At 32.0% G+C, this 12,646-nt stretch overlaps 1 protein-coding gene across 10 annotated transcripts in view; it reads left to right on the top strand.

Annotated features, from left to right (window-relative positions):
• LOC119083351 (collagen alpha-1(XVIII) chain-like) overlaps window positions 1–12,646 on the top strand; it is a 141,469-nt gene that overhangs the window by 16,384 nt on the left and 112,439 nt on the right. For all 10 annotated transcript variants that reach the window (XM_037193056.1, XM_037193059.1, XM_037193054.1 and 7 more), the window contains exons 3-5: window positions 8,572–8,651; window positions 8,717–8,795; window positions 9,580–10,045. In XM_037193056.1, the coding sequence (XP_037048951.1) occupies window positions 8,572–8,651; window positions 8,717–8,795; window positions 9,580–10,045 (625 nt within the window). The remainder of the gene's footprint in view (window positions 1–8,571; window positions 8,652–8,716; window positions 8,796–9,579; window positions 10,046–12,646) is intronic.

Raw genomic sequence — 12,646 nt, 5'->3', positions numbered from 1 at the left:
TTCTTTATATCCTTGTTATCGACTCACGGTATTTATTGGAGCTGAAATAAATGTATTGTGCTTGATACGGTAATACGGAATTATATTTGTATCAATTAAATCATTAGAATATAATCTATTCTCTTGAACAAGAAGTACTCTGAAATTTCACTTTGTTACTGTTTTACCGGTAGCCTAGTGGATATTGCTGATGTGTACTGGGCGTATTTAAATGCTAAGTAATTGAAATTAAAATTTAATTTAATTTGTGTGGTCGCTTGTAATGGTATTAAATTTCATTGTAAACTTATATGGTGAAGTGTCGGTTCATATGTTGCTGTTGTGTATCTCTCGTTAAAATTTAATTTGCATTTTTGGATTTTGGGTTTATTATTCGCTAGGTGGTGAGAATTAATCAGGGGTATCAGGAGTGAGGTGTTTATTTATTTATTTTTGTACATTTTAAAAGATTTCTTTCACTGGCCATCTTAATAATTCTTAAACGATATGATCGAACTATCATTTGACTGGTAAAATATTGATTTTTCCTTAGAATCGATTGTCGATATTTTCAAAAAAATCAATAAAAATCGAATAGTCTAGTCGATAAGGGCAAACGTCTACCAAAATCAGTTGCTCAAACAGCACTAAAAATACTTCTGAAAGTATTGTAACAAGAAGAGACATAAATTTTTATGCAAAATGTTTTTGTCTCTTCTTGTTAGAAAAAGTTTATAAGAATTTTAAGTGCTGTTTGAGCAACTGATTTTGGTAAACGTTTGCCCTTATCGACTAGACTAGAATGTTTTATCGATAATTGATAAATATTAACTGATAATTCGACAAATATTGACTGACAATTCGATTGTCAGTTGATATTAATCGATTATCGATGAAAGATTAGATTGATATTATACCGATTATTTGGAAATTTTATCATCGATCGATGATATTTTTCAGGAACATGCCTAAGAACGTCGAATAGAAGATGTTAATTCTTTTTATTCAAAAACATGAGGTGAAGTTGGCTTTACTTCACAAAACCAAAACTTTACCTCATGTTTTTGAATAAAATACCTGTCTTGGCAATGGGGTAAATGATGAAAATGGTACTTATTGTGTCATAAAAGGAGTACCATTTCCATCATTTACTCCATTGGTAAGTAATGTACTATTTCCTTTCTAAGTTGAAACACATAAGCATAAATTGAATTCACATAGCGGTTAACTATAAAAATTAATTATCGAAATATTAAACCAATCTCTTAATATTCAAGTGTAACCGTTTTCCTTTACAATGACTTGTTGAACTTGCCCTTTTTACACAAACAATTTGTTCTTGGAACCGCTTCTATTTGATTACTTTATGAGCACAAGTTATTGTATAACGATAAATGAAAAAGTGTTAGCATTTCGTTTACTCTGTGGTTACATGGTAACATTACGAAAGAATGATTTGCTTTGAAAATATACTAATCTTGTTGATATTTTTTTGTACATTGTGATTATGCTGAACTTGTGCGTAATTATCATGTTAGTTTATTAGTTAAACGGTAATAGTAGTCATAAACTAATTAAATATCGCACAAAAAGTGATAACGAAATAAATTTGAATTTATTTGAATTCTTTTGATACAAAACAATACAACAAACTACTAACTGATAACTGCAACTCAAATAAATTTCTATTTGTGGATCGATTTTAATTACTTCGTTGTTCGTTTCGCGTAATCACTGCAAAAAGTTTATTGTAATGACACTGACTAAGAAATTGTAACAGTTTATGATTGACGGGTTACAAATTGAACTGTTTATTGAACAGGGATAATTTTAAAGAATTTAAATTTCAGGAATTCTTGAATCTCTCAAATTTTATGTTTGATTAAACGATGATACAACCGAATCTACTTCATTAAAATGTAGAAACTCATAAACCAATAATAATTTATAAAAATACCTTGGTACGACTTCGGAGTGATTGAAGTTCAAAATAGCTGAGAGCAAAATATGTTAGGTCTTAATAGATGTGTAACAGTTAGCGAGTTATTTTGCTTTTCAGTTGAACAAATATTTTAAAATAGGCACTGACAACTACAATTTTCTATTAAAGCGTGCAACCAATTTCAAGTGTTTTGTTTCAGTCAATGTGAATTGTAACATTGTAAGTTGAATAGAAACAAATTAAAATTGCAAGTAAAGCAAATGTGTCTGCAAAAATAACAACTTAATTTGTTAAGCTTAAGATCAATTTATCATGTCGTAGTTTAAGTAGTTCAAGAACCATTCGATGCAAAGCTTGGCCTTAACAGTCGTTAAGAACTAATTCACTGTAATAATTTTTAAATACAAAATATTGTAATAAATAACTTGGTTCCGTTTATTTGGTTGTGGGTGTCAATGATATCACTTTAAATATCGGAGCTCGCACGTTTCGATCTGGTTGGATATTAGATATGAAAAAACTCAATTAATAGTTATTTAAACTACAAGAACTGTAGAGGGTATTTTCGCCTTCGGCTCGTTCCGCAAATCTCACACTTGTTTAAACAAATATTTACAAACAGTGACGTAACATACTAACAGTTCAACTATAAAACTTATATACGCGACTATAAAGCTTATGTATTGGCTTATGTATTTGATGTTTATACGCAAATCGCAAAGCCTTCTTTAAATCGAGGTTTGTGGTCAGATAAAGGGCGTTTTTTAAGCGGGAAATATATAAAAATTTTAGAAGAATATTATTATCTACTCTAAAATCTGATTGTCATTTTAAGTGTGAAAAATATTTAATAAAACTATTATTCTTTTAAATGCGACAACTCAATGGTCAACCCGATACTAAGTGTTAAAACTTCTGACCTCGTACCTATAAATGCAATAGCCACACAAAATCAGTGGGACAAAATTAACATCAAAAGAATAATATCGTCATTACAGTTCACAACAGATAAACATAATGCATTATTCAAAACTAGCAGCGAATATGAATCAAGTTTATGGTTATCTGTTCTCCCATCAAAGAATATCGGAACATTGCTAGATGATAATACGTTCAGGATTTCAATGGCTTCACGATTGGGAGCTGATTTGTGCCACGAACATACATGTGGTAGATGTGGAAAGTTAGTTAGGAAATCAGGAATTCATGGCCTCAGCTGTTTGAAAAACATTGGAAAATATGCAAAACACAGAGAGTTAAATAACATAATTCATAGAACACTTCATTCAGCGAATGTCCCAGCAAAACTAGAGCTTGACGGGTTGTTCAGAGATGACGGCAAACGTTTAGATGGATTAACATTAATACCATGGAAACGAGGTTAAACTACGCGTCTTGACCATAGCTTTCAGGGAAAAAAAGTTTACAGTGAAAATATTTCGAAAAGTCACAAACGTGTAATGCAACTAACTGCCGTCTTCTTCGATCACACAAGTCACACTTCGTAGGTTAAAAATTCCAATTCTTGTTGGCATGAAAGCACTGGGTCTCCTGAGTATTAGAAAATTTATAGACTGATTTGTTACCGCAAAACATAGCCAACACAGCTCACTTTATGCCTCAGAAATGTCGAAATTTGTAACGCAACTAACCCTGGAGTTACCCATATAAAATAAAAGCAAAATAAAATGATCGAGTCTGGTTTTTGACAATTGAAATTCAATTGTCAAAAACCACACTCGAACATTTTATTTTGCTTTTAGCTTATTTATTTGCTATTGAAAATATACTAGAACAAAAAAGACTGCTCACAATTATGGCGCAGCCGGTAAAAAATATTAAAACTAAAAAGGAAGATACTTCTCAATGTCTAAATTGCCAGCCTGAGACCCTTCCTATTCGTGATATTACGAGTAAATTATTGACCCCTGTTGAACAAAAAAAGAATCCTGCAGTAGGTCAAAATATTTTATTGGTTTTGATAGCCAGCAAACAATCATTAGAAATTTAAAGTAGACTATGAATGGAGAATTTTATATGAGCAATTATCGATTGATTATTTTACGACTTCTTCGAACCGATACGGATTATCGTTTATAGTTCTATTATGAAATGAACGTTGACAGAATGAAATAAAATAAATTGAAGACAAAACAATAAAAAATTATAATTTTGCTCATACTGGTATAAACAACAACTAATGAATTGAACATCGTTTTATATATAGTATTTCCATTTTAACGGATTATTAATAGGCGATGCTGACAAATTTAATTATGAGTACTTACATAAGCATCTATTACAACTAATTTCAATCCCTAGTCGCATCTATTGCAATTTGATTCTTTTACTGAAAAAATGTTCATGAGTTCCAAGCAAAATAAATAAATTAATTTAATTGTCATTTAAAAAACAATAATAACAAAGCTCATCACATAAATGCATACTAGCTGTAGTGAATCAATAAATTCTATTTGGTTAAATTAATTTTACGTTACTAAGCAGTTCGATTTTGAAGTGTTACATCAAATAGAAACAATACTATGACGATGACGTATGCTCGAACGATGAATTAATTGAACAAATTAATGATCATTATCGAATACCAAACTGATGAATGACAATCAAAACAACTTGTGATTATAAAGTCCTTCCAGGGAAAAATTCAATTTAAAAGTTTGTCGTTAATTTGTTGTTATTGTCATGAACTCAAACGATTAAGAAACTGTCACATGGTAAATGTACACTTAAGATTTAATTTAATAATCAAAAAAACGCATTGATTGATTTGTAAGAATTTGTTTGGACACCTAAAAGTTCCCGTCACCGTAAGCTTCGATTTTATGTTTTGGATTACAATTTTCCTAATTAATTTTTATTTTAAGTTTATTTTTTATGAAAACCAATCATTTTTGAACTAAAACAGATGCTTATTTTTAGTCACTCACATCGAACACTGTACGTAAAACTTTGAGACAAGTTTTTAATTAAACAGCACTGTACCAACTACGTCGAGCTATTAGATCTGTCGGTTAAAATATTGTGAATTTCAGAATATCATAAAAAGCTTAATTTACGGTAATGACTAGAGAAATCAAATTTTGATATTCTTCTAACGAAATTCCGTGAATTTTGTTGATGAGTGAGTCAACCTTCACAGGGACTGATTTTACAATGTATGGTAACTTGACGAAAAGGGGAGGAAGATTATAAAAATCAGGAAAGACGCTAATTGTTGTTTTTTGTTGATTTCAAGCAACGGGCATATAACCCTTGCAAATATTTCAAAGTTTTGCTGTGACTTCCTAAGGGGCCTCATGTAGCCGATTCTTGTTTGTCTACAATTAAGTTTGTTAAAGTGAGAACCGTACTACTATCTGAAGAAGAGTACTTACATGGCACCTTCACTCTTTTCTGCAGTGATATCACTGAACATCTAATTAAGTTTACGAAGACAAATGCGACGCATAACACAAAGGGTCTTTTAAATTTCAATTAATCTTTCTTCGTTATATATAAATAGATTGTGCAGGCATCAGTATGTATTTTGAAACTTTAGCATTTAAACATCAAAGCTTCGTACAATGGTTCGTATAAAGGCGTTGCTTTTGTTGTACTGACAATAACATGTCTTTATAATAAACTTCTTTCTGTTACGCTGGGATGAAAAGCACACTTTTCACCTGCCTCAAGAGATCTCTGACTTTAGTACTAGTGATATAATATACTAAAAAGTATCTCGCACAGATTACTAATCTAGAATAAAATTATTCTTATCATTCCATTCCATTCCATTTCAAGTGGGCCAGTATATTGTGTCTTCCTGATTGGTATGTCATTTCAATTTTTAGATTTAATTCAAAATACAAAGATTTACATGAAGAAGCAATCATTGTCGAAAATAGGAAGCTATAACAAACAAACAATGAACTATTTCTTCTGTAGACGAAATGTTCATCTGCATAATAATTTACCTTTCAAATTTCAAGTTGGTTGGAGGTTCTTATGTATACATACATTCACTTTTTATATAGTTTAGAGCAGCGAGGCAGCTACATATTACGTTTTACTGCCTTTGCGTTTCTAGAACATGTCTACATTAAGCACAATATTCTACAATCCTCACAGTCTGTTTGTTTGAGTTTGAGTACTCGAAGAATACGTTTTATATACAATGGTGTTGTTGTTTTGTAATATTAACTCTAAAACAACAAATACAAACGTAAACAAATTTAGTTTATTGGAATATTTTCAAGAATATTAATGTCAGGCGGTGTTAAGTGTATTGCTCTTGAAATATACTCGTTGCAAGAGAATTTTATTCATCAACTAAATTCCGGTATTTTCAAATGTTAAATTTATTTAGCGTATTTATAACGAAGATGTAGCATAAAGAAACGAATAAATGGATTTGTGCAAAGGTGTGGAAAAGGACTTTTCGCAAAGATAATGACTTAGAAACGTTGAAATCAGAGGGGGAATACATTTGGTGTGATACTGTAGTATGCAATTAGAGTGTTAAAAGTCTTGATGAATATTAGATGGAATTCTTTGGTCAATGAGATGAAACAACAACTTTACGGATGGAATGTCTCAAGTTAACGTATAGAGGTGCCGCAAGAAAATTTGTAACACTTTATGTACTCTAAGAGATAATCGTGAATGTAGGTAGTACGGTCCTTTGCAGGATAATCTGTTGAAAAGAAATATATTGGATTCGACATTCCATTTCCATTTAAACTCTATCTGAGATTCATTTTCTGTGGTTTTACAATTCTTATTATTGAAAAATTCTTGGATCTTGGAATTGGTGTGTATAGGATCGATTATTTTTACGATCTTAGATTGCGATAGCCTGCAACATGCATTGAGTTAATTTCTATGTTAAGGGTATTCCAAATCTCGATGACAACTGTCAACAGAAAAATAATTAAATTTTGACTCGACGGATTTTCTGCAAACAAAATGCCAATGTGTAGCGCACGATCTCAATATCCCAATACCATCACTGCTCCTAACATTAACACTTGTACGTCTAACTAAAAAACCACTCCAAATTTTGATACATGATAGGCGGGTACAATTGCATGGTATTGTGTGTTTTAACTCATACCAATAATAATAACCTACCACGAACGTATCTATATCACAATTCCAATTATTTTAATCTATTACTTCCTTTGATGAATGTTTTTCTAATACATTGATGACAGATCTTTTACATCAAAAAGAGTTAATTACATATTGTTGTAGCTGCTGTCGTTAACAGATGATATTAGGAAAAGACTTAGCTATAAGCAAAGCATGTGCATTTTAATTTATAGTGAGCTCTTCTTCATCAGAATGAATGAGTAGATGCCAGTGATAGCTGCTTACCCTTAAATAATTCAGCACATAATCGTGAAATGTAATTATCAAAAAAAACTGTTTAACTTCTAAATGCATTTTGCATAGACAGATCTCTATGTAAAAAAATACTAAGAATTAAATAATAGCACCGTCCGACCATCGCTGAAAAAAGCTAGTTTGCTGTCAATTTCAACATATTTTTATATAAACATCAATGTAACGTGGAGCTGTACCAATAATATTATGTATATAAATGCGAGCGCGACTTAAAGCTACAGCTATTATCGATTTTACTCGAATACGCAAATTTCCAATTAAATTTATAAATATGCAGCATAATAATGAGCCAATAAAGTATTCTACGATGGTCCTTCGTTTATAGGGTTTACTTGTGTGTAACGTAACATTGACTGTGTAATATAGAACGGGGAAATATCAACCAATTTAATTTCGCAATAAAATTACTGCGTGTATGAGAAAATGTTCGAACGTTACGTGCTCGAAATGTAAAACAGTTGGATGATGGCTCTATGCATAGATAAAGTAAGCCGGATGGTGTATGATAGAAATTGTTATAAACAATTTGCTCCGAAAATGTTTTGTTAAAATTATTAATTCGAAAACTTAATTACTTTAACGGGCACATTCTCAACTATATTTGCCCATCCATACGATATAAAGCTTCAGCATGTAGACACATAGGAGCAGAATCAGTTTAGTTTAGGTTCACTAACCACATCCATCATTAACTAAAATACTAATTTATGTAAATTTTCAATATCACCTATGTTACATGCGAGTAATCCTTCCAATAATTGTTATCTCTACGTATAATCTGCAAATTGGTGTCATCTTAATTAAATTTGTCAGAATCAATTAAAACGTCTCAGATGATATGAATAAATTACAATCGAAGTTGCGTCACATCACCATGCAGATTTTGTATGGATATTGTCTGTGAAATGGGGCTTAAATGGATACCATATTCTGGAGTATACGTCAAATTATTGTTATCGTAACAGCACCAGCAATAAATTGGCGACTGTTAAGAATCTTAATGAGATTAATTGCATCCTTTTGAATATGTTTGGAACAGTGTCAAACCGAGTTACAGGAAATCGTTTGGAAAACTCGGACGAACGCAGGAATTATTTAAAAGGTTTCTATTTCTACTAGAGAAGAACAAGACTATCTTTTTCAAATTCGATGTCTGGCTTGAGATTTATCGACATTATTGCAAAAATTGATCTGATTAATGGATTGGAAGGCAAAGTTTTTAATAGTTTTTTCTTTTCTTGTAGAACAACGTCTATTGCACTACTTCTCTACATTTCTTTATGTACGGTGTCGGCTCAAAATTTTTATGGACAAGGAATTCGAGGTAGGACTTTGAATTATTATTTTGCAAAACTTTTAACATTATTGATCCAATTAAATATGATGCAGATGCATTTTCTGAATTCGATTTACTTGGTGCAATAACAATACCACCTGATGACAATGGACCCGTAAAATTTGTTTCCGGGTAAGTTGCATAACTTATAACTTTCAGGAATTAGCACACACTAAGACTGTGTGTTAGTAGTTCTTCAGTTTAATTTTAAGGTAAAACTTTTATCTTAATCAGGTAGGGTTGCACGTAGTACGGTAGTTTATTTTCAAGCGAAATTTCGTATGGCAAATGCCAATTTACAGCTTGTAACTCCAATAAGAGACGTTCACTCAAAGTAAACTTCAGTGAAGAAGCCATCAATCTCACAAGGCGAAACAATTATTTTCATGCACTTACTTCTTTATTATATCTACTAGCGGGAAGTAAACACGTACTCACGTTATCAAAGCAGGTACAGTCATGTCTAATGTTCATGTCTCAATTTCATTTGTTGCCATGACATGCCATGACATCTTCTCGTAACGTATATCCTTTAATATAAGATGAGTTCATTCAGACACAGTGTTTCGTTTGAGAATAGAATTGAATTTCGGAAATTATTTCCTCAAGTGCACAATCTTCCACTCCGGTAGTTCATGTTCAGAAAAACATTTTAAAATATCAGTTTTTAATGCTGAATAGCTTTGGTGATTCCTTCGGTTAAGCACTCACTACACAACTGAACTGAGCCAAAGAGCGTGACTGCACTTTTATTTATTCACAGAAAATTATTTAGCCTTATTGCTACTGGCGCGGCATGGCAAATGATGTCAACCCCAAAACAAAGATTTTAATTTTTAGCAAACTTAGCAACTTACCATTCGTTGATTTTGATTAGAAAATTTGTTTAACCTTTTGATTTACATTCAATATGCAGCATGGACGGTTTTCCAGCATATTTTATTAAATCCGATGCAGATATCAAATCACCGCATCGCATGGTATTGCCAGAAAAACTATACGAATTCGCAATAATGACCACAATACGACCAGAAACACGTAGTGGTGGTTATATATTTAGTGTAGTGAACCCATTAGATACTGTTGTTCAGCTTGGCATGCACATATCGCCTGTCATCAAAGACAAATGGAATTTAACGCTCTACTATACGGACAGCAGTGTTCATTCGACCAGTCAGAAATTGATTTCATACGAAATGGCATATGCTAAAAAATGGACTAAAATAGCACTCAGAGTGCTGAGCAATAAAATAACGATTTTTTTGCATTGCATCGAAGTGGAAACGGTTACCGTCAAACGTGAACCGATTGAGTTAATTTTCGATTCGGCATCAACATTATATTTGGCCCAAGCAGGACCCATATTAAAAGGCAACTTTGAGGTGAGTACATTCATTTGATTTTTGGTTTTTCTTTTTCAATTATCTACGTTGAACATGAACATGCCATTATTTCCGTTTAACAATTATGCGCTGCGTATAGTATAATAGTATAATAGTATAATAGTATAATTAAATTTTCGATCACATTGTCCATGAAAATAGTGTTCGAGGAAGTGACAGAAGTGACTGACCTGCCGACAGCGTCAATCATTGAGAGTCCTATGAAATAGTTCTTAAACCCACAATCTATTGTAAGAAGTGAGTTAAGTGTTTTCGCTCTAATTTGTTGTCGATTATAAAAGTTGTTCTTTGAGTCGAAGGCAAATCCAAAAATAGCTAATGCCTTTCGCCGGTAGCGACTTACTTGCCAAACGAGAGTTTCACGAACTTGTTCCATCACCTATTGCACCCTGACTACAATTTCCAAGGGCTGTAATTTTTGTGTAACTTATAATATCTTCATCATAAGGTATAATGAGACAATCATACTGAAAAAAAAATCGTTCCAAATTCAATTCATCCGATTCATGTTGTCAACTTTTTGTATGATTTGATGTAAGTTCAAAATAAATATATCACTTTAATAGACAATTACACTTTCCCGACGTTGCGACCTACATATTATGTTGAAAATTTCCATAGCAGAATGTTGTCTGATTGAAAATTTGTTGGAAAAAGCTGTTGAAAGAAAATTAATTTTCACATTCTTTGATTTACTTTCTTTCAATCTTTCTGCCTGCGCATTCTCCAAACATGAAAGAGAATTTTAAATTATGATTTTTCATAAACATAACATTGAGTTATTATTGTTGACTTCGTATTCAACGTTGGAATTCATTAGCTTTGCATTGATAATAGAATGGAACTAATGGATAGGTACTTGTATACAGTTACGATTTTAAAAAAATGTATTGAAAAGGGAAGACTTTTAGTTCAATGAGTAAACTTCAGACTGCTACGGGTACATATAGCTTCGTTGAGTTTCCAATTTGAATAGAAATAAATAAATTCAGATATAAGAGGCTTGTTGATCTCATCATTTACTGCGGAACATTCTTTCCACTGTGTGACAAGAGAATAGAAATATGATTTTACTCACCTCCCCCCACGAAATGAGCCATTACTTCAATGACATAAGCGTTAAAACTCATTTTCCGGTGACTTAACTAAATAACTTAATAATTGTTTGGAAATTTCTACTTTCCCTTGTATGGTTGCATCCTTCGCCTTCGGTACGAGCTGCAAACGGGTGGTAGAAAAAATTCCCAAACAAGGACGTAATCTCGGACGTAATCCACTATACTTCTGTGAATGTAATTCCAATTTTTATGTTTTTTGAGCATGCATCGACAATATCCCTCTAGCCAGATTGGAATACATATTGCCATCATGTTTTAACAAAACCAGTTTTATTTATCGTTCTTCCAATTCTAATGAAAATTATTATTCGAATACTATCCACCCTAAAACATTTATAGACACGAAGTTATTATCACCCCCACTGGGACAGCGGTGAATAATATTTCATATACCAACAATCCTATATGAATGGCAGAAAATCGGTTATACATTTGAAACTTCCGTTTTTTTTTTGCACCGTTTACCTTGTAAAAAATCATTCATTTCTAACCTCAAGCGAGTACAAACCGGAAATAAATATTAATGGAGATTGTAGAAACTACTGCTATATTACAACGGTGTTGATGGGCATGTTTTATCGACATATTGAAATCGATTTTTCTTCTGTGTCGGTCGGTCATAACAAAAATTATTTTAATTATTACGCCAATCCCATCGCTTCATTTTCACTTTGTTTGCACAAATTTACGCACGACGTTGTGTAATCGTAATGACATCAAGAAAATTAAGTAAATTATTCATATTCCCCATAAAATAATAAATTCCCTTGTCGTTATTCTCCAAATAGTGTCGTCCCAATAATAATAAAATATTTATTTTTGTCAGCAAAATATACTCTGAATTCGACTGCGTATAAAGAAAATAAAAATCAAATAAAAAAAGAAAAATTGCCCTACCTTATAACCATTTCGAACGTATTTTTATGCGACAAAAAAGTAATACAGAAGAATTGAGAACTACACACTCGATTGTTGATTCTATCAAACGAAAATATTGTAACTAACAATGCGAAACAGTCAGATAGCATGGCAATAACTAATCTAAATGGGACATTGAGATTGAATTGCCATTAAATCTCAGCTTTCCTGATTGGAAAAAAACGTTCCTTCCTAACTTTTCCAACATTGAGTGTTAGGTTTCTAGCATTTTTATTGCTTCTTTATTGTTAAACCAAACAAACCATTTTTTCTGTTCAGCAAATTCATAAAAATTACGGCGTTCCGATACGTTAAAGGTATTTTTGATTTATTTGTATAATTGGATTTTGCAATATCCTGTTGTCTTGTAGCGACGTTTGGTGGACACGAAGGAGTGTTTGAAAAAATATTTGTCCTATAACCTATGTGTAACTATAAGTAGGCAATAGGTCGATTTGGGGAATTCAAGTCGAGGTTTTTGTAAATTGTGGTGGAATTAAATGGTCGTCCTCGTCGCACAAACCAGTAAAATTGATAAGTAGTG

The sequence above is a fragment of the Bradysia coprophila genome, unplaced genomic scaffold, assembly GCF_014529535.1.
Source record: "Bradysia coprophila strain Holo2 unplaced genomic scaffold, BU_Bcop_v1 contig_588, whole genome shotgun sequence".
NCBI classification, from domain to species: domain Eukaryota; kingdom Metazoa; phylum Arthropoda; class Insecta; order Diptera; family Sciaridae; genus Bradysia; species Bradysia coprophila.
This window is presented reverse-complemented; position numbering and strand designations above follow the sequence as displayed.